Source organism: Engraulis encrasicolus, chromosome 16, assembly GCF_034702125.1.
Source record: "Engraulis encrasicolus isolate BLACKSEA-1 chromosome 16, IST_EnEncr_1.0, whole genome shotgun sequence".
Taxonomy (NCBI): domain Eukaryota; kingdom Metazoa; phylum Chordata; class Actinopteri; order Clupeiformes; family Engraulidae; genus Engraulis; species Engraulis encrasicolus.
In genome coordinates, this window is record NC_085872.1 from 15,680,347 (window position 1) to 15,706,766 (window position 26,420).

A 26,420-nucleotide genomic window follows, 5' to 3' on the forward strand; every position below is an offset into this window, starting at 1 on the left:
TGCGAGGTTAGAAAGGAAGGAAGAGGACTGCACTTGGAGCACTAATAACATCTGTCTCAGCAGAGTAATTTTATGTACGTTATGTAAATCGGCCTCAGTCTCTACACAGTACCTTTTTTTAAACTAATGCTGTTTTATAGGCGTGTTATACATGGCATATTCTAACGACACATTTAGATGGATGCTCATTCTGCTGACTTAATTTGGCCGAAACCATTATGTGCAACCAATGCTCCTCCTATCCTGCTATATATGCCACTTGCCCTAAATAATACCAGTAGGATTGGCTTCAAGGGACCCTGTTTTTATTAGTGTTACTCTTATCCTACACAATTGTACACAGTTGAGTTAACGTGGCGTGTCTCTGTCTCTGAGTTGGCCAGAGTTGCTTCTCAGAGCAATAAAAGAAAACTTTATTCCAGTGGATGGCCACATTTTCTGTTGGTTGCGCACAATTGACCTTGTCTGGCAACAAGTTTATATTGTGTGATCGTTGTATTGGCTACTAGTGCCATTCCATTACATTCTAGTGTGCCTGATGACTAGACACAGTGACCTTTTAGATGATGTCCTCCTCTTCACCCCTACGCTTAGTGCCCTCTGTAGTGGGTAGTGCTTCAAGAAAGGGGGGTGGGTTTGATATTGTTCTTCTTCAGATGGAGACTGATGTTAAAAGCTTCTCGGTCTAATGCAGCGTGTGTGTGTGTGTGTGTGTGCGCGTGCGCGCGTGCGCGCAAACACCCCCCCCCCCCCTTTTTTTTTCTATAAGGGATGTGCCACAAGAATTCACATTATAGCTTAAGGCTATGGCCAAATGCAAGATGCTCAAGCACAAACAAATCATTAAGTGCACTGGCTCTCACAGTGCCTACTGTACCGATATCTGTGTCAGTCTTTTGATTGTCTGTTGGCTGTAGTATTTTAGTCCGAGTGAATTTTCATACCATGCACAAACGCTATGGTATATACTGTACATACATCAGATGACTGTCCTAGATGCATCTGTGCTTTTTTGTCTCTGTCCCTACCCAAATAAACTGTTCTAATCAAATCAAACTTTCACTCTGCGAAGGAGTGACCCGTTGGATTTGATCTCTTTGACCTCTTTGACCTGCTCAATCTCCCGGGAGTCAGCCATGTCTAATCACAAGCAATCTAAGGACAGGGCACCCTCGCCTCGCTCCAGTCATTTTTGACTCCAGTGGTGTTAGTTTGGCAGCATGTCCCATCTACAGTGTGGCTGTTGGGAGTGTCCAAATGACTCCAGTGGTGTTAATTTGGCAGCATGTCCCATCTCCAGAGTGGGTTAAGGGTGTAAATCACAGCTTCCATAACGGTACGATTCAATATCGATATCTTATTATTCGATGCGATTCGACTATTTTCGATACTAAAGAATATGATACAACACGATTCGATTCAACTTTTTTCGTATTACTTTTTCACTTCTATTATGTTATTGAGCTAGGGCATTGGGCAGGGGCCAGCGGTTCAATTACTTTCGATACTTAAGAATGCCCCATGATAAGATGCGATTCGATTCAATCGTCAGATTATATCACGATACAGTATATCGATACATTTCAATTATTATTTACACCCCTAATGTGGGTGTTGGGTGTGTCCATTTGTCTTCCAGAGAGGTCGCTGGGCCACTCAAAAGCAACCTTCATGAGTGGCCTCTATTCTCAGACTCGTTTGTTATGAGTCACTGTTGTTGATATTCATTACGGCACACACCACTGAGGCAACTTCATTGGCAGTTTTTCTTCCAGTTGGCAGGTTGTAGTTGTAGTTTTGTGTTAGAGGTCATCAGTGAGGGCCAGAACAAAATCCTTTGCCAGAATGTCTGGGCTCTTTCCCTTCTGCTTCACATTTGTGTAGTAGACCACTTGTGCCCACTACTGTACACATGCTGCAAACGAAATGTTTGTGACCCACTTTTTGTTTTGGCTTCTCTTTATTTTCGGCTTTTAATACAGTTTCACTGATGGGATCAAGCTCCTGTGTGCAACTCCTTTTTCTTCCCCCGCACATCCTGCAACAGCCATCAGCCAAATGTAGATAAATAACTGTGTTTGTAACTTTTTCACAGATCTTGTAAAATCTGGGCTAAGGGTTGTTGTAAAGAAGTTTTTTTCCCAGCTTTGTTTCTATCTAATCAGCAGGAAGCAGTGGCTTGTTATTAATTGCGGTCTTCTCCTGGTTCTCAAATATTCATTACATCTCTGATGTGTAGGGGGCATTATTCACTGTGAATGATGATAATGATCACCTCTGATGAGCATTCCGTAATAAGTAGGCTATGCATTAATTTGCACATTCACTGGCGTAACGCAGGTACTTCAGGCCCCCCTGTAAGCTACCAAGAATGGGCCCGCGAACGAAAGAAGAAGGCCTAATATCATGTGGAGGTGGCCTGTTTCTTCAAGTCAAGGGCCCATGTGGGCCCCCCGCCTCGTATGGGCTCCCCTGCGGGGGCTGCAGGGGTATACTTTACGCCCCTGTGCACATTGTTTACATATTACGTGTGCAGTCTCACAAGTCCAAAAACGTCAGCTCTGGCTTACAGTTCCAGTGTGAAGTAATGATCACCTATGACGAGCATCTTATACTAAGTAGGCTATGCATGAATTTACTTGCATGCTTTGTATGCATATTTCTTGTACCAGCACAGGCTTCAGGCACAGGCTTACCCTTTCAATGTGAACCGTACCCCGTCCCCCGTCCCCCCCATCTCTCTCTCTCTGGTTAGTTTGGCTTTTCAAGTTTACACATTTAGTGCAAGAAATGAGGAATGACACTGCTCTTTGGATAAGTAGATGGACCAGAGAATGCAACCATTGTCTGGAAATACTGTCCCACTTTCAAATTGATATGGCAACAATAGCCATACTTTTCAAAATGTAGGTTTTATACCAGTTACATCATTTACATTGTCTCAGATAACTGTCTTTGTAGATGTCCTTGGGACCTTCTCCTGGGTTGCTGAACCTGGTTGATTTCACATTGTTTTATTACTTGGAAAGGCTATGTGTTTGTTTGAAATCACCTCATATTGTTTCAAAGTTATCTAGTATTGCACTGTGTGGTTTATCATGTATTTCGTTATTTCATTTTTAAAGACATATTTTTTTTGGTGTTTTTGACTTTATTTCTGATAGTATAGTGAAGATGGTGACAGAAAGTGACTGGGCAGAGAGAGATGGGGAAGGACCGGCACTGGATCCGGACCGGGAATCAAACCCGGATCGGCCGCGTAGTGGACGAGTGCTCTACCGCTAGGCCACGGCAGGGCCGTATTTTGATATTTCATTGACTTAAAGGCTAAATGTTTACAATGACTGCAGTGGAGAGGCTGTTAAAATGGCTGGCGAGGATAGTGATGACTTTGTCAAAATATAGGCAAGCATAAATATAGGGAAGCATATAACTGAGTGATCACGATTTAGTGATGAATCCAAACTGACTTTGAACTTGGGTTAATTAGAGGGCTTAACCCAACAACTCATTTCTTTGCTTAGGGCGTGTAAAGAAAGTAAAATGTATCCATCACTTTACTATCCCAAGTGATCAGGGCCGCTTACAGCTTTGGCTTGGCCCGGGACAAAGTCATCTGAAAGGGCCTCAAATCTGGTACAAACGATGTATTGAGGACCCCTTTCTAGGTCCCCTGTCTTTCTGGGCCCGGGACAGGTGACCCCTTTGCGGTGACAGGTGACCCCCTGGGGCTTTCCCCCCCTCTCTGAGGCCTGAGCCTCCATTAGGTAGCTTCTGCAGTTATCTGACAAGGGTGCAGGTGAGAGTCACCTTTCTCTACTAGGGCTGTAACGATATTGGATCGAACCGAGAAATCGCGATACTCAATACAATCCTGTATCGTGATGTAAGGAGGCAGTATCGTAATACACCCTTTCAACGTTTTGTTATCCTTCAGACCAGAAAACAACAATATAATTTGATGTGATAGTGCTTCCGAGCTTCAAATGGGATACATATCAGAAATCGTGGGGTTTATCAAACCGTGAGTCAAAAATCGTGATACAAACCGCAGTTGAGTGTATCGCGACCTTATTCTGTACTCCAGGGAGACATGACATGAGTACTGAAGTAGGTGGGAGTCTCACCAGGCATGTGTGAGCAGAATTTGCATTTTGCTTTGTCATTAGGTCATTACTAGGTTATTTATAGGAAATCACCAGCGAGATGAAGTCGAAAAGCTGGACCCTGTCAGCCTAAGCTTGCTTCACACAGTGCATTTGATATTTTTTCCCTTCAAATATGGAGAAGCAATGTGACAGCCTATTTGTTTTCCGCTTTAAAAACTTTTCACGAGCCAAATTCCCCTGCCGTATTCCTATTGTCAGTTTTAAGCAGTTGAGTACCGTATATTAATTGCGAGAGGTCGCCCAGTGTGGCGTGCCCCTTGGAACAGGACATCTTACTTAGCGTGTCGTGGCTGATGGGAGGCCAAGAGTAGGTAAGGTTTACGAGGCTGCCTTTGGGTAGGGTTCCATCCTGTGCTCTCTCTCCACTGCCCCCCTGTAGCATTGGTATTTCTCTCTTCTGAGTTCTCAGCCCCGCTGCATATTTTACTGCTCGCTGTCATATCTGCTGCAGTAGGGTTCCTCGTCGGGCTTAGACTCTGAATTATGCATTCAGGAGGCAGTAGGAGAGTGCGTGTGCGTGTGCGTGTGCGTGTGAGTGTGAGTGTGTGTGTAAGAGAGAGAGAGAGGGCGCTTGTCTGTGTGTAAGAGGGAGGGCGCGTGTCTGTGTGTGTGTGTGAGAGAGAGGGCGCGTGTCTGTGTGAGAGAGAGGGCGTGTGTCTGTATGTGTGTGTATGTGAGAGAGAGAGGGCGCGTGTCTATGTGTGAGAGCATGCATGTCTGTGTGTGAGTGTGAGCGATGAGTATAGGGTAGAGGGGTGGCTGTGGCATGAAACCGTACTCCCTTTCTCCTTTCGTCTGGAGAATCAGAGCGTGCCTTGGGTAGTGCTCCCCGCCCCTTGCAAACTGTCCGGCTGGGGCACCCCTGTTTGCGAGGTAATGCATTTGGGCAGTGACAAAATGGAGCGTTGGCACGGCTTAAAGGGCGGACATGCGCCCAGACCATTGCTCAGGGATGGGCCACCTCTCGCATAGCCCCATGGGTAGGCGGACGAGGGCAGCGCTTATCTAAATGTTTTGCGGACAAGAGTGGACCTCATTTAAACATGCTCCCTGAGTCATAAAGGCTATATCAGGGCTGGGCAGATTAACAGTTGTATTTTGGTACGTAAGTGTTAAGATGTTCCCCAGTCATATTTATCCAGACAATATTATGACTGCCAATGGGCTTTGAATAACTACAGTATGTGTCATTTTGAGGCTAGACTGAGGTCCTATGAACTCTGCTGATCCATTTGGTTGGATAAGGCTGAGGCGTTTCGCTCAGTGTATCTGAGGGGTGGGGCTGTAGCTGTGAATGCGAAGACACACACACACACACACACACACACACACACACACACACACACACACACACACACACACACACACACACACACACACACACACACACACACACAGACACACACACACACTGTACACAATCATGCATGTTCGATTATTCAGCTCTGGTGGTGCAGTGTAGGCAACCACACCCAAAGTCTTCGGTCACCAGGAATTACTATTAGGCCGCAGCAAAGCAACTTGTGTCCGATTAGAGTTAGTCGATTAGAGTTAGAGATATCCTGCCTTCCCATGCAATGCTGGGACTGTTCTGCCACTTAGTGCTTATCAGACATTGTTCCAAGTATTTTTGGGGGGGGCTTTTTGGCCTTTATTATCCTAGGACAGTGTGAGAGTAGACAGGAAATAACTGGGAGAGAGAGACGGGGCAGGGTCGGGAAATGAGCCCGGCCGGATTCGAACCGGAGTCCCCGTGGGCAAATGTGGGGGGCTTTAGCGCGCCCCTTATCAGACATTGTTTTAGGAAGCGCCTTTTACTGTTGTGGTTGAGTCTGTATCTTTGAGTTCTAGGTTTTAAGGCTGGGTGTGGCTAGTGTTGACATTCTTAGGTTACATCGTGTTGCCTTTGAGAACTGAGCTGGTCTCTACTGTGTACACAAACACATGCATGTATATTTATGGGGGGGGGGGGTATTCTAAATCTGCAAGATGTTTTAGATTTGAAAGGTATACAAGTGTCTTTTCTTCTTTCTTCAATCTCTCTCTCTCTCTACACACAAGATCACACTTGTGTGTGTCTGTCTGTGTGTGCCTTTGCGTGCACCTGCTTGAATGTGCATATGCACACACACGTTGCATACGTGTGTGTGTGTGTGTGTGTGTGTATGTATATGTGTTTGGCACCTGGCTATGTCCACGACTGGCACCCCCTCCTACTTTTGAAGTTTGCATGTAGCCATTAAAATAACATGGGTCCGGTTTCATTGCAGGCGGCAGGCATCCATGCTATGAGGTGTAGGGAGCGACACAGCAGCAGCAGCAGCAGCAGTAGCTGCCACAGGGAACAGCAGACCACAGAGCGTGTTTGCCCTCTGAGAGGGCAGTGCAGTGGGCATCTCGTCTGGCCTTGAGTGACCTGATGCTGGGCCTGTACTGTGTGCTGCTATGTGCTCGTTCAGTGGTGTATTACTAATCAGGCCTTTGAGGCGATTCTCATACTAGCCCATGCCGAGGCCCTTGGGCCGCACTGCGCATCTGTGGTACACACATGGAGCACAGATGACTGATTTAGTGCAAGTATAGAGTTGAGAGTTGCCCATGGTTTGTACCCAAGGGCTGGATGAACTTGTAAATGGTGGAGTTTGTGACGTCAGTTTTTTTTCCTCCCTAAAAATCAGCCATCCCTCAAATGTGAGGGCTTTGCATGGTCCTACTAATGTTCTACTGGGTTGCTTGAAAGTGGAGGAATTCCAGTCATGTGTCACACCCTCAGCAGTTTTAATGCGTGCTTGGTGCTGCTTGTGTCAAAAAGCCACTGCCTGTCAGGTTATACAGTATTTCTATTTGTATTCGGGGATCTAAACATTTTTTTTCATCAACTGCCAAAATGGCTAGCATTTGTTAATCTTACTAGCCAAACACACACTCACTAATGGGTCAACGTGGCTAGTAAGTTGGTCTTTTCGACCAGCCGAACTGAAATTTTACCAGCATTTGCCCGGTTGTCAGGTTGTACAGCATTTATATTTGCATTTATATTCAACACTACTTGTATGATTCACATAAAGCTATATTGTCTTATATCCCAGCCACCATTTGTGTGTCACTGTACAAGGGCATTTGTAGGACGACATTAAATCATGTATGGCCAGCTCTTACAGGGTGGTACTTAGAGACTACTGGTACATACTGGTGCCCAGAGCAGCACGAGCTGGGCTATTCTCTTTTCAGTGCTGCCCTCATCTGGCTAACTATATTCAGGGTCTAAACAGAAAAGTGACAGTGGCAATCATTGTGAATCAGTTTTCCAATGCCTTGTTACCGCTTTTGATTGCTTAAAAATGCTATGGTTCCTCATCCAGTGAGGTGCATCAAATGGAATATTTATTTGAAATGTATGCCAATAGACAGGTGCAAAGAGTTTTTGTTTGAACACTGCCAAGCCAGTCAGTGCAGAGCACAGGGAAGGCGTGTCTGGATAGTTTGCAATATTAGCTTCAACCACTGGATGGTGCCGTTTCCATTGGCTGGGCATCCACTGCCTGTCAGTTTCTGGGTTGCCCAGGACCCAGAGAGAAGGAGATCCCATTGAAACAGAACAGCAGCCTTACTGAACACAGATTACGTGTGGGAGGCCTGTGAGTAGGTTCAGAGGAAAGACGTGTGTGTGTGTGTGTGTGTGTGTGTGTGTGTGTGTGTGTGCGTGTGCGTGTGCGTGTGCGTGTGCGCGTGCGCGTGCGCGTGCGCGTGCGTGTGCGCGTGCGTGCGTGCGTGCGTGCGTGCGTGCCAGTGGCAAAAAAAACTCGAGGGAAGTACTATCACATGCCAGAAAATGCTTTGGCAAAGTGAAAAAGTGAAGTGAAAGCCCACCTGGGAAACTCCAACTCCCATTGTCATTGTGACACAGCACTCCACAGCACACAAGTGAACACTGCACACAACGAAATTGCATCAATGCCTCACCCGTACAAGTGGGCAGCCCCCATTGGCGCCCGAAAGGGAGCAGTGCGGCGGGACGATACCATGCTCAGGGTACCCCAGTCATGGAGGAGGATGGGGGAGAGCACTGGTTAATTACTCCCCGGTGCAGTATGGAAAATCGAAGGGGATAATGTTGAGTTTGTGGCCAAATTAATTGCAGTTGTTGGTCAGCGTTCATTGTGTGGCTAATTAATGACATCTGTCAAAAATGCAGGGTGTCTGACTCCTGTGACCTGTTCCACAATCCACCTCTGTCTGCACCTTCCCATGTTGCCATGACAATTGAAAGTAGAAGAAGAAATGACAGTGGGCGGGGCTTTCCTCTGAGATGTCCATTCTAGACATATATGGTGTACGTAAGTGATAGTTCTTGTCCACTCTACTTGCTGTGGTCAGTGGGGTGCTGTGCCTTATATGAGTGTAATTACCTCTAACGAACGCAGTGTGCCGACCCATCCACCCTCCTGCACTTCCAACATTCACTTAGGCCATCGCAGAGGAGGCGGGAACAATACAGAAACAGAGGTTCTTGTGTCACTGCTGTTAAGCTCCATGGAATGTAGTTATTCCAGTGGCGTAGTTTGCAATGCCGCATTTTACAAGGCTAAGAATTGGCTTGCGTGAAGCTTTGGGGCGGGGCTTGACACGCTGAACCAATTAGCACCAGCCCCTCCACTTTCCAGCTGCCCCTGCCTGCAGTAGTTAGCTCAGTGTTGCCACCAGGTGTTTGCGCTCGGCTAATTACCCTTTAAAGAGGTGGACGAGCTCATTGTCTCGCCTCGCCATGGAAAGCTGTGCATGTGTTGTTGGGTGTGCTGCCTTTAATTAAAAGCCTCTTCTATAAAGCCTGCAGGCTAGTTGAGGTGTGTAAACTCGCCTCTCTCGTACAGAGAACTGTGAAGAGGTGGTGGTGCCATTGCTCAGCACTGCATCCTTTAGGCACAGGCCAGCTGTTATGGCCCAACATCTGGGTAGTTCATGGAGCAGGTTGAGAGGAGAAGTGGTGGTGGTGGTGGGTGGATGGCCTGATCAGAAACTTGCAACAGTTCAAGCATCCCACTCCTATAGTGGTAGAACTCCACCTAATGTGTTGCATGCATACAGTATATGGGCAGCAATGAGAGAGTTCCTGTGAAGTGCGCCCTAAGATCCACCGTAGGCCCGCACACACTGTGTGATGATTGAATTGCTGGCTCTTTCCAGTGGCTCGATGTGTGTGATGTTGATGATTGTTAAGCTGCAATTGTACACTCCCAAATATCTGTACATTCTCAGTCTGGCACACATAACATTTGAACAGCCAACAATACATTGATGTTAAAGGGACAGTTTGGTCAATTTCAACATGCAGTTGTAATGCTCACACTACCCTGGACTTGTCAGTGCCTGAGATTTTTTTTTCTTCTTCTTCAGCCGTTTCCGAGATCCTGGTCATTGTAATGGGGGCAGCTCTTTGTTTACATTTAAAAAAAACATTTTTATTTATTCCCAAAAACATCCAAAAGGTTATAAAACATCAGCAGACAACTAGCAAACAGCAGTACCTTTTGGGAAAATATTTGGAGTTGGCCTATGTTTCATTTTTTTAAATGTAAACAAACGCTGCCCCCATTAGAATTGCTCATATCTCGGAAAGGGCTGAGCCGAAAAATGTGGCATCACCAGGTACTGACAAGTCAAGGGTAGCGTGAGCAATACAACAGCATATTGAAATTGACTGAACTGGTCCTTTAATGTTTCAGTGAAAAAAATGCTTCAAACTTTAAAAGCTGATATTGGTGTAATGTTCCACAGACTGGAAATGCCCCCCCCAAAAAAACTGAGCACTGTGGTCTGCCCTCTAGTGGGGTCCTCCATAAATACACACATAGTCACAGTGAAAAGAAAAACAGCTACAATGTAAAGCTTTACAAGGTGGTGGCCGCTGGCAGCCTTTATGTGACGTAGATGTGAGAAGACAAATATCACCCCTGGGGACAATATGCTCTACCCTACAATGTGCTGTTGCAAGGAAGAAATACATGGTGTCAACTAGAAACATTTTTCCATCTAAACTTTCACAATGCTACCTGTTAAAAAACAGTGGCCAAGGAAGTGGCGTTGGGTTTAAAACCTAACAACCTGTTATGCTGCTGTCATTGTGTCACTGCAAACATGTTGTGCATGCTCGCTATGCGTGTGTGGCTGTGAGGTGTCAGAGCAGTGGAGCAGGATACCTCAAGATCTAGATAAGGCATCACAGATGGCCACAAAGCCACGGCTCTGATGTCACTGTCATTCAGGGTTGGGTGGGGTGGGGGGTCTTCTCCCTTGTTCTCTCTGGCTTTATTTGTATTACAGTTTTTTCTATTGTTTCGCTGTATCGTAAGGTGGCCAAGATGAAATAGTGTTGAAAACCTGCCGAATTCTTCCTCTTGTTGAAAAGCAAGTAAACACAAGTTAAAAAGTACACAAGTTGACAGTTTGCTTCAATGCTGTGAGGGCATGCTGGAGAGTGCCGCAAGTCAACCGTTGTTGGTTTTCTATAGCATATTGATATTAAGATTAAAGTTATATTTTGAATTTTAGTGAGTAAATGTGTTTGTATGATTGTGTGTGTTCTGTGTGTGTCTGGGTCTGTGTTTGTGTTTCTGTGTGTGTTTCTGTGTCTGTGTCTGTGTCTGTGTCTGTGCGTGTTTCTGTGTGTGTGTGTGTCTGTGTCTGTGTGTCTGTGTGCGTGTCTGTGTGTGCAGAGTATTGGGCTGCTGTAGAGCGTGACTCAGGGTTTGATTGTGCAGCAGTGAGACAGCTGGGCGAAGGGGAAATCGGCTAATTGGTGCAAGCAGTCCAAACGGCCCGCGCGACCATCTCACCATCTGACCCCATTCCTACACCAGAACAGACAGGCTTTCCTGCCCTCAGTTCAGACTCAGAGTGTGCAATCACACACGTGTATCTACATGGCTGCAACACGCGCGCACACGCACACGCACACACACACACACACACACACACACACACACACACACACACACACACACACACACACACACACACACACACACACACACACACACACACACACACACACACAGCGCCTCCTTTCCTGAAAACATGACAATTTTCTCCAGCTACTGCAGTAGAGAGGAAAGATTGGTCTGAATCCCTTGGAGGCTCTCCTCCACAATGAAATGCATGTGAGTCACTGTGGACTCACCTTATGTGGGCTGGTGATGTGCATCAATAAGCTGCTCTGAAGAACACTGTCTCCGGCACATATGTTAATATGGAGACACGTTAGCAGCACCTGCGGATGAATACCAACCACACTTCATCCTGTCAGCACCTTAAAGCTAGATTAAAGGACCAGTTCAGTCAATTTCAACATGCAGTTATAATGCTCACACTACCCTCGACTTGTCAGTACCTGAGGTTTTTTTTTTTTCTTCTTCAGCCTTTTCCGAGATCTTGGTCATTGTAATGTGGGCAGCGCTTTGTTTACATTTCAAAAAAACATTTTTATTTATTCCCAACAACATCCCAAAGGTTATACAACATCAGCAGATAACTAGCAAACAGCGGTACCTTTTGGGAAAATATTTGGAGTAGGCCTATGTTTTTTTTTTTTAAAATGTAAACAAACGCTGCCCCCATTAGAATAGCTCATATCTCAGAAAGGGCTTAGCCGAAAAATGTGGCAACAAAAATCTATGTTTCATTGTGATAAGTCATAAGTCAGACGTTCAGTAGCCCTACAGCAGCCGTATTTGGCTTTCTATTTTTTACATCTCTAGAACTACTGCTGCGAGTGCGACAGATTCTGCCATTTCTCTCATGAACAGCAGAGGGCACACTTCCGAAAATGCAAGCAAAAGAATGTAAATGGCGCTTTTGACTATGAATGGTCTGCCGCATTGTAATGGTTCTCGAGCCAAATGCCGGGAGGTACGCATGTTAAGTATGCCGAGCCCTTAAGGCTCTTCCTGTGTCTGTCTTCTGTGTGTCTGTGTCTGTGTCTGTGTGTTTGTCTGTGTGTGCGTGTGTGTCTGTGTGTGCGTACGTGTGTCTGTGTGTGTGTGCGTGTGTTCGGAGGAGAGGGGGCACTTCATCTACAGTACAGGCAGAAGCTGGTGTGACTGTTAGACACAACTGACAGAACTCAGAGACTCTGCGTTCTAAACTGGAGCCGCTGAGCTCAGAGGCAAGGTCACCGGGATGCTCTTCTCTCCAATGGCCCTCTGTATGTGTGCTGCTGTCTGCGTGTGGCGCTCTGTGAAATACAAAGTCTAGCTGCCACCGACAAAGAAATCACAGAGGAGTCAGGAAGGCAGAGAGTACGAGGAAGAAGTGAATGAATATCAAACATTGATGTTGAGCGAGAGAGAGAGAGACAGACCGAGAAAGAGAGCGAGATAGAGAGAGAGATGGAGAGAGTACGAGAGAAAGAGAAAGAACGAGAAAAAGAGACGGGCAGCACGGAGAAAGACGTGGAGGGATGGAGAGAGGCTGAGAGAAGGACATGAGAAATGAGTAGTGAGTGAGTGAGTGAGTGAGAGCGACGCCAGCACTGCCTCAGATTTGCACACGCTTGCATGCTGCTTCCCCCATTGAGCCTGGATGCTGAAGTTTCCTGAAGCAAAGTCATCATGTGGAGATGCCCCCTGCCCTTCCCCCAGCCCTCACCCACCAGTATGCCTGCGTATGTGTGTACACAACTACAGGCATGTGTGTCTCTGTGTATGTCTCTCTCTCTCTCTCTCTCTCTCTCTCTCTCTCTCTCTCTCTCTCTCTCTCTCTCTCTCTCTCTCTCTCTCTCTCTCTCTCTCTCTCTCTCTCTCTCTCTCTCTCTGTGTGTGTGTGCTCTGTGTTTGCATGCTGAGGACTCTGACAGTCAGCTTAGGGCTCCGGTCCCATTTCCCAGTAGAGCATAACGCAGACAGCACACTGCACATAAAACACGGAGATGGCAGACATCTTCCATCTGTGGTGGCTCTGTGATTCGCCTGCGCGCCTTTTGTTTACCGTGTGTGTGTGTGTGTGTGTGTGTGTGTGTGTGTGTGTGTGTGTGTGTGTGTGTGTGTGTGTGTGTGTGTGTGTGTGTGTGTGTGTGTGTGTGTGTGTGTGTGTGTGTGCGTGCGTGCGTGCGTGCGTGCGTGCGTGCGTGCGTGCGCGCGCGCGCGCGCGTGAGTGAGAGCAAAAATGAGGGAGAGAACAGTGTTCTTCAGTGGTTAGGGTTTGAAGACAACTATATAACGTGTTGGATCTGCTTGTGTTATTTTTGTTTGCATCTGAATTTAAAAATAAACAAGCCATGAATTTGTATTAATGCTTGTTGGCAAGTATTGTGCACTCGTATGTTTATTTGAGGGAGCGTGTGTGTGCGTGTGTGCGTCGCTTCTGTTTGGGAAGAGAATGGCGTCAAAAGGTCAGGTGCAGGCTGGCCAATCCGCTGTCTCCTCTTGTTGAGTGAGGGGATTGGCTGGGTCGTGTTCTCTCCCCACCCTCGTCTGTGACTGCACTGCACTCCCCCTCTTCTCCATGTAAACACACAGCACATCACATCACTCCAATATCCCTCTTCTTCAGAGTCCAGCCTTCCCACAGGGGGCTTTTTCTTCATCCCCCCCTTCTCTCTCTCTCTCTCCTCTCTCTCTCCTCTCTCTCTCCTCTCTCTCTCTGTCTCTCTCTCTCTCTCTCTCTCTCTCTCTCTCTCTCTCTCTCTCTCTCTCTCTCTCTCTCTCTCTCTGTCTCTCTCTCTCTCCCCTCCTGACTTTCTGCATTCTACCCCCATATTAACCCTTTTTCTTTTGCTTCTTTCTTTTTCTATTGCTGTCCCTGTGTGTTTTCCCCCTTTACTGGTCAGCCCTCTGTCTTGCTCTCCCCTTCTTTCCTCTCCGTCTTTCTTTCTCTCCCTCTCTCTCTCTCTCTCTCTCTCTCTCTCTCTCTCTCTCTCTCTCTCTCTCTCTCTCTCTCTCTCTCTCTCTGACGTTGCTCTCCCACGCTGAGTATGGACGGGCTATGCTGTGCTCTGACAGAGCCGTGTGATAAGCCCCACGCACTGCAACAGCTTTCCCCTCCCTCTTCCTCCTCTCATCCCCCTCTTCTCCTCCCCCTCTCCTCCTCCTCCACCACCTCCTCCTCTTCCCTCGTTCACCTCGCTGCTCATCCCTGCATGCTCGCCGTGGCAGTCTCCGGTCTCCCTGCTCCCGTCGGCTCATTCGCTTTCGCTCTCTCTCTTGCTCTCCCTCTCTCCCTCTCTCTCTCTTGGTCACTCTCTCTCTCTCTCTCTCTCTCTCTCTCTCTCTCTCTCTCTCTCTCACGTGCTCTCACTCTGTTGTTCTTCTGGAAAGGCAAACAGCAAACAGCGGCAGGGCTGAGACTGAGCTCCAGACCCGGGGAAAGAGACTCTCTCTGAACAAGAGGCTTCTATTGGGTGCATGGCAGCAGCACACTTAGCCTGGACTCGCTGGACACTCAGCATGGCTTCGGAGGGGCCTCTTCAACCAACACCTCGACCCTAACTGACAGCAGTGACAGGACTACACACACACACACACACACACACACACACACACACACACACACACACACACACACACACACACACACACACACACACACACACAGAGCGAGAAGACCACTGGAGACAGACGAAGGGACCCAGCATTTGCCTCCACAGTGTCCAGCAGCAGCTAGTAGCAAGAGAGGGACCAGGAGCAGGAGGGCAGTGAGCTGAGGCTCCGGAGGACCGCTGACCGGTAGAGAGGAGAGAGAGGAAGAGGAGGAGGAGGAGGAGGAGGAGGGCCAGCCTGCCAGTGCGGGTGGTAGTAGGGGGGGCGTCTGGGCTCGCTGGATGAGGGAAGCCGAACGGCTGCCATCTCCCCCGTGTGATGGAGTGAGGCGAGGAATGAGGGTGGATGGTGAGAGCGGGCAGCAGCAGCAGCAGTGGCGGAGGAGGCGGAGGCCATGGCAGTGGCAGCGGCAGCGGCAGGGGAGCTGCGGGTGGCGGGGGGTTCGGCTGTGTCGGCGGCAGCGGTGGCAGCAGCGGTGGCGGGGGCATGGGCACGGCGGGGTCGGGGTCGGGCAGGCGGCGAGGCCGGAGCAGGCAGCGCGCCGGACGGAGACGCGTCTCGGCGGCCTCCTCGCTGGCCGAACGCCTGAGCTGCCCCCGGCAGGCCGCTGACAGGATGTCCCCCAGAATCCGCAACCTGGACTGCTTCTCGCCCATGCTGTGCCACTGTAAAGTAGCGTGCACCAACAGCACCATCTCGCTCATGTTCGGATGCAAGGTTGGTCGGAGTATGTTGGTTGGGGTAGACCGGTTCACCCTGGGTTTGTGTACTAGCAGGTAGTTAATGCAGAGACGGTCTATTATTAGAATTAAAAGAATCTTTGGTTAATGATTGGTAGTTAATGAGTTCTCTTGACTTGTTTTCTACTTGTCACATCTAGAGGAAGTTCACAATCCACCGTGTACTTGCAATATGTGGTGAGTTATTTTGGCACAGTTTCATCATATGCTGTGGTGTCGTGCAAGCTGAAGAGCATCATGAGACCTGAGTGCACTGGTGCCAATTCATATGAGTTTGAGTGTTTTCTGTCAATTAGGGCTGTGTGCACTAAGCTGTGTGACTGTCAACAGCTAGGTATTACATCTTTATTTTTCAACTACCAGATTGCCTCAATTTAACCCTGGCATGTGAGGAACAGAACCCGGCACTTAACTCCGGTCCTCTCCTCTCAGCCTCTTCAATACCAGCAACTTGGCAAAATGGCAAAGCTGCTTGAATACAGTCAGGGCTTCCCTCCAGCTCTCTTAATGATGGCACACCTCCGCATCTCCCAAATCAGCATATAAATTGCCTTGTATTTTAATCTGGAAAGGTGATACTTTGGAAAGGGAGAGAGAGAGGCTCCACCGATCTGGTGATTAGAAGGAGGTGTGATGTTTTTATACCTGGTGTATTTCAGCACTCTTGCCTGTAGAGAGAAGAAGAGGGCAGGAGAGCTACTAGAGAACTCAGGTGGCTTGCCTGCATATGGTGGGGGTTTGATGTGAAGTGGAGATGTGTGTGACGTGAGCGCTTGGCTATCCACCGGGAGCCCTCTTCCCGGAGCCCCGTAGGTGAGAAGCGTAGGTGTGTGTTTGTGTGCGTGCAGTTTCACAGCTCCTTGCAATTTAGTCCCCAGACAGACTCCCACATCTAGCGCTCTACACTTGGTCTGATTCATCTGTACTTTATGTTGCTTTTTCCCATTCTTGCCACTTGAGAATCTTTTTTTTGTGAAGCACTTATTTAATTAGAGGCTCCACAATGTGGTGTTTATTTGAAAAGCCACAGAAACCTTGCACCTACCTGGCAAGTTAGCAACAGGGATTCTATTTGATTTAGCTTTGGTTTCCTGTGTACTATAACTTTGTCATGTTTTTCTCTGTGACGGGGGAACACGGTTTGTGTATGTGCTGTGGCGAGTCTCTGCTGCTCACGTGCACTGGTCCAATCACATCAGCCTCGGCCGCCACGCCGTCCGTCACTGTCTTGTCACAGTCGTTAACAGTGTCCTCTGCACTAATCTGCATTCAGTCAGATTGCAGCCATTATATTAGTGCTGGGCCCAGAGGTAAAGCCCCACGGGCTTAATAAGAGAGAGGGTGTAATGGCTGTGGGGTAGGTCAGCCACTGCAGATGAAGTTAGACTGTCTGTCACACACATGTCACACTTAAGTTAGTGTCGTGCCGCTTCAACCGTTCCTGGCAAGCGATGACCAATGAGAACTGCATGTGTGTTTGGTTTCAGGTAAGCATCTGTTTTTTTAGCTGGTAGTAGATCATTGGTTTAGCTGAAATACCTAGGTAATTGCATATTGAACGTTGGAGGTTGGGTTTAAAAGTCTCCTCAAAATGATATTTTAGGTATTTTATACTTATTTTATTCTACTTCTTATAAGGTATGTCTACTCTTCTACAACTGCTCTTACAGTGATTTTATAGCACCACTTAGCTCCATGTTTATGTGTACGTTCACATCAATGTATCTTGAGTGTTATTCATCCCATATACAGATTACTTGGTTGAGTCTTAAACTCTGCTTTGATTGCCAGAACACTTAATGCCAGTGGTATCAGGCTGGCTTTGACTGCTGTGTCCAGAGCTGGCTTTACCTATAGGCGGACTAGGCAATTGCCTAGGGCCCCATCCTTTTCTGTAGGGGCCCCAAACAATCAACACCACCATAGTTAATACCAACAAAAATAATTCAAAAGGGCCCTATGTCTATATCTTGCCTAGGGCCGCTGCTGGCTGTGTCTGTGGCTGGGATGTGAATGTTGACTGGGAATGTTGACTGGGCTACCCAGTAGTAAGTACAGTACAGCCAGTGATTGGACGGACTCTGTTATCCTGTATGTGATTGCCCTCTGACTGCTGCCGTATGGTTAAGGGATCATGCAGGATGGAATTAACCCCGGCCACCACCACTGGACTCTTGGACTGGGCAGGATTATTGCTCATCTGCCTCAGCCTCCCTGGATTGCATTTCAATTAGTATTCATCTTTAATCTCGCCGCACTGTAAAGTGCCTGGCCTAGGGCTGGCCCTCGCCATGACCTGTGTGCCTGTGTGTGTGCGTGCGTGTGTGTTTGTGTGTGTGTGCGTGTGTGTGTGCGCGCGTCTTTCACACAGCTCAGACCAGTTCATTCATTCCGTTAGTTTTGTCGGCACCAGACCACATTATACCAAGAAGCTGGTTCAGGAGTAAACCAGGTTAAGTTAACGGGTTAAAACATCTACCGTAATAGAAGAGTCTGCATGCCCCATTTTAAGAAAATGACGACTCCAGGCTCTTCAATTAATTTACCTGTTAACTTCACCTGGTTCACTCTTGAACCAGCTTCTTAGTATACCCTCCAGGTCTGAGAGCTGAGCTGAGTTGAGATCTTGGGCTGTGGCCCTCTCATCTCTGGTCTTACAAATCTGGTAAATCTGGTAATCTAATACACACTTGTACATTTGACAGCATAAGCAAACTGTTTTAATGGTTTCAGCGTAACTGTATGGACACATACAAGTAGCTCTGGGCATCGGACGAGTTACGCTAGTCTGTTTCCTGCTCTGTTCAACAACATTCCCTCTACTACAGATGTACTAGAGAAAAGGGAGCTGAAAGTTGGCATCACATATGGCACATTGCCGGGCAGTGGAAAGCTTTGACTTACATGCGTAACGATGTAAAGACCGTTCTTACATTCTGTGTGGGCATCAGTGTTGATTAGCAGCAGCAGAATGGCAGTGGCTTACAACAGGGCCAGGATCGTGTCTGAAGCTGAACCTCTTCCCTTATAAATACTAATATCCTCGTCGATTGTCCTTTTCTCCCAGGACATGCTTGGCAGACACACAGACCTATTTTTAGCTGCTTTTGGATGTCAGGGTGTGGGCGGGAAGGGGGAGGACAGGGACTTTGGTGATGGCTGTGTGCTCTCCCCCTCATTTTCCCTGTGCGATGCATCCATTTAATAACAATGGCAGAAGCACCGTAAGGCTTTTTTTAGTCATCCATACTATAAGCACACCACTAGCGTGCGTAGCAGTGGGCTATACTTAAACTCCCTGAGGTCACCCATAGTGCAAACATGTCACAGCACTCTCGCCAACTCGTGTGTCTGCTGTATTCTCGGTCTGCTTCTGTGCTCACCCTTCACATGTCCTGACAACAGAAAACATTCAGCGTTGGACATGCAGATGCCCCCAGCTGTGTGCGGAAAAATGCCTTTGTTCGTGATTTCGGTCTCCGTGAGCTCATGTGATTTTGATATGATTTGAGTCTCCTTGGTTGTTAACTCTAACCATAATGCCCAATCACAGTGCTGCCCCTGCCCATCCGCACGGCACTGCTCCATGACTCCTGCATTTCCTCATGCATCTGGACGTCAGCGGTGCATGTGGAACTAGGTTAACATGAATGTGCTCAGCGATGCTTGCCAGCAGAGCAGAGCAGGGGAGCGTGGCAGGCCCCCGGCTTTCATTTTATGAGACCAAAAATTGGCTCTGGGGAGTGATGCTAATGCTGGATTCCCCCCCCCTGTCTTGCTGTGGCCAGCTGTAGCATGTCTGCCACCAGACAGGAAGCCCGTAGATGGGCATCGTGGCACGATGGGGCGTGGCGACATTGTATTCTACTCTGCTGGTGGGATAATGCATGGCTTTAAATTAACTTTTTTCATCATCTGCATTGGTCAAAGTGGCTAGTAAGTTAGTCTTATTCTACCAGCTAAACTGAAATTTTACCAGCATTTGGCCTGTTGGCTGGTGTTAATTTAGAGCCCTGGGAAAATGGCTATCAATTCTTGCTTTTGTTTTTTTACTTCCTACATCCAGCGGCCAGTGCGCCTCTGATGAAGCCCCCTCCTAATTCTGGGCTTGTACTGTAGCTTGCTGCATGATAACAGCAGGTGGTGTGGTCGTAGTACAATCAAACACCCCTCTGCTTCCTTTCCAAGGGTGTAAGGGCATCTGTCTAGCTCCCCAGTGTTTTACCCCATCTGTTTTAGTAGGTTAAAGGCTGTGTGGATCCAGGGCCGCCGACCTCCCAGAAGAAGCTCATGGTAGTAGGGGTTAAGTTGACTGGAGATTTAATGTAGTAATCAGTAGTCCATGGCAGGTCCCCACGTCATCGGCGCTAAATCACACTAACTTAATCAGCTTCTGACAGTAGCCACCATTCATGCTTTAGCGGGGATGGGGGTAGAAGGGGGCCGCAGCTATGCCTGGCTGCCGTGCGTGAGGAGGAGGCGCAGGTCAAATAGCCCATCAGTCACACACTAGTTTGGCTAAATGTGGAAACTCGTCGAGTATGTTGAGGAGAAGAAGAGGTCTTTCAGTGTGATCTGCAAAAAAAAGAGAACTTCGGAGCCCGCTGAGCTAACTTAATTTTCCTTTTCCATTCTGATTACAAAGTGCTAAAGCGTTAAAAGCGGCTTAGCTTATGAAGATCACAAGGGGGATTTCTCGTAGATTACAGCGTGATTACTGTATACATCAGTGTACAGAATGCCACTGTATTTACTTGATATGGCCCTGTGTCTGCCGTTATGTGTAGAAGGAGGAGAGTTGGCATGGAGTGAGTGGTTACTGTTAGCGAAGTGCTGCAATACTGTCCTCTCCAGAAAGTCCATCCCAAAGACAAGAGGGCAGCTTTCTAACGTGGTCTGTGTACAGATGTTGTGAAGCATACGCATAAACGGCGTGACGTATGCCATGTGCGTTACGCCCCTTTTTGGGGGAAAACATTGGGAAGTCAATTGGTGTTGTTGGGAAAGAATAAACGAAAGATTAGGACCTTTAGACTATAGGCGAGTACATCTATGCAAAAAAAAGACCTAACCCCAAAAAAATTGATACAAAAGGTTTTTCAACTGATTTTGTTACCTCTAAGTGTCCTTAATAACATACTAAAAATCTAGGAAAATCTGACTTCAGGAAAGGTGTCATTTTCAAGATCAAAGTTTTTAAAAATAAAGGTTACTACATGATAATTACATTGGCATGAACTAACATGTTTTCAGGATCTGTTTGTTTGGAGTGCTGTTTGGGTGGATAAAGACACTACTGCTATGATAATATCCATGTGCTGTTTTGTCAGGGCACATCATCAGTGATGAATCATGGTGTCACTAGGTATTTTGGGTCTTTCAGCAGCTGAACTGAATAGACAGGAGCCACTACATGTGTAGAGGGCAAGGTGAAACGGTTGGTACTGGAGACAGACAATGTCCTGAAAGGACATAGGGCTTTAGCATAGCTTTCAGGTAAGCCAGAGTAGGGCCTATTGTAGCGTCATAGGCAAGGGTCAGGGCCTTGTATTCAATTAGGGCATGAGAAAGAGGACATGACTGGGAAACTGAGGCTATGTGGTCAGAGAATGATAGATGGTCATCAACAATGACACCTAGATTTCTTGTGGCCTTATTTGAGGCAACAGTAGCAGAATCCATATTGAGCTCGATATCATGGCAACCTAAATCTTTAGCTGGGATCACCAGCAGTGCATTTGGGCGAGGCTCAACTGAAGGTTGCATTCCTTCATACTTGTGGATAGTTCAGAGAGGCAAGCGGAAATGTGTGTGACCGTGGAGTCATCTGGCACAAAGTAACTGTGCTTCATCGGTGTAGTATGAGAAGCTGTGAGAACAGATAACATGGCCCAGTGATGTGGTGTACATGGCAAATAGGAGTCCCACCAGCCCTTAGGACACCTCTGTGGAGAGGCTATGATTTGAGGACAGCTGACCTTGCCCTTGATACATGCTAACAATGATACCACCAGACTCAAAGAATGTCTGGAAGAACTTGAGACACATAAAACTCAATTATTTATCTAAGAGAGATGTTAAATAATCATGTTTTGAAAAAAAAAATGCTAGCTGGTGTGTCTGCACAAAGATTTTTAGATTTACTACGAAACAAAAAGAGATGTCCATAATCTCTTCTGAAGATATCCTCTGGCTTACTAGAAACAAAATAAAAGAGTAAGTTCGATCTTGGCTTTTTCAGATTTTGAGGTTTTGCATTTTGAAATTTAATGCATATTTAATTATATATAGTCCAATTACCATATTAAAACATAACATTTCAGAAAACTTGCAATACATTTCTTTCTCACAAATATGTGAGTAATCACCGGATTAAGTTTCATGGTGATATCGGCAAGCTACATTTTTTGGCCTATTCACCTGGAGTGTCTCTTGACCCTTATAATAAGCCTATGGCAGCCATGTTGAAAAAAACTCATTTCCCAAAGTCAGATTTTACTAGATTTTTAGTATGTCATTTAGCAGGTCCAATAGTAATAGAATCCATAAAAAAACCTTTTGTATCAATTTTTTTGGGGTTAAACCCTAAATGTACTCGCCTACTAGCGCTGTTCATGCTCACCATGCTGAAGACGTGTTGTGTTGTCGGCTGTTCAAATAATATAGCCAAACAGCTGTGGCTGAAGCATGGACTGTCTTCATTTAGGCTAGTTAATGACCCATTTGGTTTGTTTTCCCCCAAAAAAGGGGCGTAACGCACATTCACGAGCAAAGTACCCGGATGGCCGTCCATACGTATACAGGTAGGTGGCTTTGTGATTCCAGAGGTGGGTCCCATTAGCCGTCGTGTCTGTGGGGCCATGTGTGACTAAAAAATAATATTATAATATTAAAATATTATTTTTGTGTGTGTGGATTTCAAGCTTTAATGGGGTCAGGGCAGGTGGTGTCACATTAATTTAATTTGGCCTTAATTCTGACTCCTGGAACATGGTGCTTGTTTTTTTTTTCCATTCATTTTGATTAAATTGTCCCCTGTAACTGTCTAAATGTATCTTTATAGAACTGGTTCTCAAACGTTTTTGAACAAACGCCCTATGGTCCTCATCAAAAGCCTGCCAAATCAAATGGACTAATGCTCCCAATGACAACTGACTGTACCTCCCCCGTTGATAAAGACCATGCTTTGGCCATGTCTGTAATATTCTGCTCTCTGAGAGCTGTGTCTGTAATTAAAAATAAGCACGCCACTGTCTGTGACATGCACTCAGCGTGTGTGCGTGTGCGTGTGTGCGTGCGTGTGTGTGCGTGTGTGTGTCAGGCGGCACAGGCTTTTGTTTCCATGTGTATACTGGAGATTGCCACTGAGCAGTTCATTCATAGCAATCAAGGCTTCACCCTAAACTACTAGCGTTTCTCAACGTGGGTGCTAGTGCTCCCCTGGGGGCGTTAGAGAGTCGTTGGGGGGCGCTGGCAGCATTAACAGGTGTAGGAGGCGGCCAGGGGGGCGTTTGGCCAAAAAAGGTTGAGAACCACTGCCCTAAACCAATCATGCATTTGCTCAGACTCCTTATTACTCTGTAAGTTTCAAGATACGCAGTGTTTACATTCTGTGCTGTGTTCCCCACAATTTACGATATTTCTGTAATTGTATCATATTGTTGTTATTTACCGTGTCTGTCCTGCAGAAGTGACAGGCTGTGCGTGACCATAATGCAGAGGGGAACATGTGCCTGGCAGGAGAGTGTCTAACTGGAGACATGGCTTCTCTAGCAGGGCATTATGATCAGTTCTGAGCCGTTCATTCATGTGCACCACAAATTATATTGGTTCACAATGCCGCTCAGTAGATTTGCTCTGGTTTAGTCCTGTTCATTTTATGCTTCTTAACAGCAAGAGCTGCTTACATGGTGCATGGCACTAAATGTCTAAGACCATTTATTGGTTCATTTTTGGTGATGACTGACTTATTGCACAAAGCAATACGTAATTGCAATTGCAATATGTAATCGAATATGTAATTGCACAATTAGTCATATGTAAATCTTCTGACTGCCTTACAAGTCTGGAGCAAGAAGTAGGTGCATGTTCTAAACCCAGCCTCTGATTGCTGGCTGGCTGGCCTTGCGCTGATCATGTCTGCCCCTAGTCTTGTTGGAGTGGAAGTGCAACCCGGGCCAACAGACTCTTCTGCAAAACACACCTTGACTATATGATTAAATTCTAGGTGGTCTACAAAATGTAGACGAAAGAACGATGCCATTTCTTTTTTCGAACAAGCCAGTTCCCTGACCTGTCTTTGGATGTGCAGTCGTAGTGGTTATGCCCATGTCATAATTATTGCATCATTTCCTTTAAAACCCATGGGCGATTATTCTTCAGCCCTGAAAGCTATTAGTGGAGTGACAGAGTGCCTTTTATTCCTTGTAGGCTTCACTTGTTCACATAAAAATCCACTGACTGTCCTTCAAGACCACAAAGCCATGTCGAATGAGGCGATGTGAAGAGATGGATCTATACATCTTTTAGTGCAGCATGTCCACACAAGGTCAAACACAGGACCTACTATGCACAGGAACCCTCTCAAGTTCATTTTGCCTAGCCTTTACTGTATGTGTGCAGTGACTCGGAGAGAGTGAGCGAGCGAGCGCCTACAACCCAAGCCCCTCAGGGATCATTTTCACCAGTCGGCTTTCCCTGAACCGCGACTCCGCCTTGCTCCTCTTTGGAAGATGACATGCAAATATATGCAAATCCACAGAAGGGAAAACCACTTCAATAAGACTGTCAGACACGGCATTCACATGTTTGAATCACCTGGCTACCTAGCCTATAGAGGGAGGTTGTTGCTAGAAAGCTGATGAACGGGTTGCCTAGGAAACCGTGACAGTCCTCCGCCACTGCAGGCTGGACTCATCAGCTTATATGCACCTCTCAGCGTCAGAGCGTACCACTGCGTCACAGAGGAGCACACCTCTCCGGGCTGGCACATACCAGTTTTGTTTTGATAACAGGGGTGCTTGCCTGTGTCTGCAGACGTGCACTATAGTGCCTCAGATGCCACTGTGTTTTTCTTATCTAGAACTGTGCACATGAAACAGAAGGCCGCAGGGGTGGACAGGGGGATTGGACGTGAGGATTGGTTGCCCTTTTTTCAGGTATTCTCACCAACAGCATAATGAGTAGATCAATGTGCATTTGAGACAAACTACTCATTTGTATGGGAAATGTAAATTGCAAGGGTTTAATTTAGTGGAGGAAATGGAGTGATCACTTGTAATGATGGCACTAAGTACCCCTATTAATCTATTAATCCGTCCATTATTTTTGTGATCCTCGACTTGCTGCCGCCTGACCACCTTGCCAACCATTATAACTTTGCGTTGTGAAAGGTGGAGAACAGCTAGTCACTTACAAAACAGTTTAAACTGTAAAGCAATGCAATTCACGAAATGAATAAAAAATAAGACGTGAAATGAATATAACTGCAGAAGAGCAAAGAAAATCGATTGATGGCTCTCTGTGCATCTCTTTACACTTTGCCTCAAAGTTCAGCTTTGATAAAGGGTTGAGGCTGTTGTAAGAGCAGAGTACAATTCCCTTGCTCAATGTCATGGTGTTCCTCAATTTGGTGTCTTACTTTGGGCTTTCACTTTCACTATAAAAGTAAGTCAGTCTCTAAAATGTTCTTGTATTGAGCAGTATTAATCAGCACTACTACTAAGTTACTACTACTAATCAGCATACTGACCATATTATAAATGATTGCATTTCACTGTAATTTCTAGCACTTTCCTTATGATCCATTGCTATGTAGGTATTAGATGTTAAGTCTTGTTCTATGCCATTCATTCATTGTGCTTTTATGCTCTTATTGTAGGCCAGTATGGGGGAGAGCAGAGCTGTGGCAATCTTAGGAGAAGCCATAATGAAGAGCTTAGTGATGCAATGTTATTGCCCCCACTCTTTCCAAAAAGCCCAATCACTGGCCATTTTTTTTGAGTGGACCTCAATATAGCATTCTCTCTGCAAGCTATAGGCCTGCCTACCATCTGGCTAGCCAGCACTAGCCAACACAGACCAGGGGGGTCAAGTCCTCTCTTCCTGTTTACCGTGAGGCCGCTTTACACGGTGGCTTGATTTAAGATGCCTTTTGTGTGGCGACAGAGCAGTCTGACCCGTCCTTATTGATTTCTGTTGAGTTTAATGGATCATACCGAATTTGATGAATTTTCCCTGATGAAGTGAATAGACTAGAGCCTTATATTGCTAAAAGCCTCTGCCCAGACCTTCACTGTGACCTGTTTTGATGGCGGATTTATGCGGTGCAAGCACCAGCAGCAACAATGCCAGCCAAGCAAGCCAGAGACGGGGCACTTTACGCATTTTATGTGCAACAGAAATTGGGCAATGAATCATGTGCAGGTGTGCAGATGACTGGTGACACCCAGGAAATCATTAAAGAAGGTTGTCTATAGTACACACACACACACACACACACTCACACACACACATTCACTCTCACACACACACACACACACACACACACACCCCGAAATATAATAAGTCATTGGGTTCGAAAACATGCAAGCGATGGGTAATGCATTTGGCTAGCTGCTTAATGAAAACCACACTTCCTTCAGTAAATGTCACTACACTACATGGTGTCACAGAACAGTGCTTTTGTTATTTGCCTACAGATTTTTAGCACATTGTCCAATTCATATTGGGTTTGTTTCTGATCCATGGTGTCCATGTTGTCAAGCATGTGTTGCTACGTGTATGTATGCACAGCTGTGTTAATGTATGTCTGTGATGCCTAATTCTGCATTATATGGATTATGTCCTCTGTCAGTGGGTGTCTCTGTCTGTTTCTGTGCCTGTGTATGCCTGTATGTGTATGCATGTGGTATATTCCCTATGTGCCCTGTTTAGGACATTGCACAATATTGTATCTAAATGATCAGAAGTATACTGTG

At 46.5% G+C, this 26,420-nt stretch overlaps 1 protein-coding gene across 12 annotated transcripts in view; it reads left to right on the forward strand.

Annotated features, from left to right (window-relative positions):
* dlg1b (discs large MAGUK scaffold protein 1b) overlaps positions 1-26,420 on the forward strand; it is a 115,662-nt gene that overhangs the window by 21,812 nt on the left and 67,430 nt on the right. The window contains exon 1 of one of the 12 annotated variants that reach the window (XM_063218859.1): positions 15,196-15,418. The exons of the other annotated variants lie outside the window; for them this stretch is intronic. Coding sequence (XP_063074929.1) covers positions 15,317-15,418 — 102 coding nt within the window. The 5' untranslated portion in view covers positions 15,196-15,316. Of the gene's footprint in view, positions 1-15,195; positions 15,419-26,420 lie in introns of those variants that run through there. 12 annotated transcript variants of the gene reach the window in all.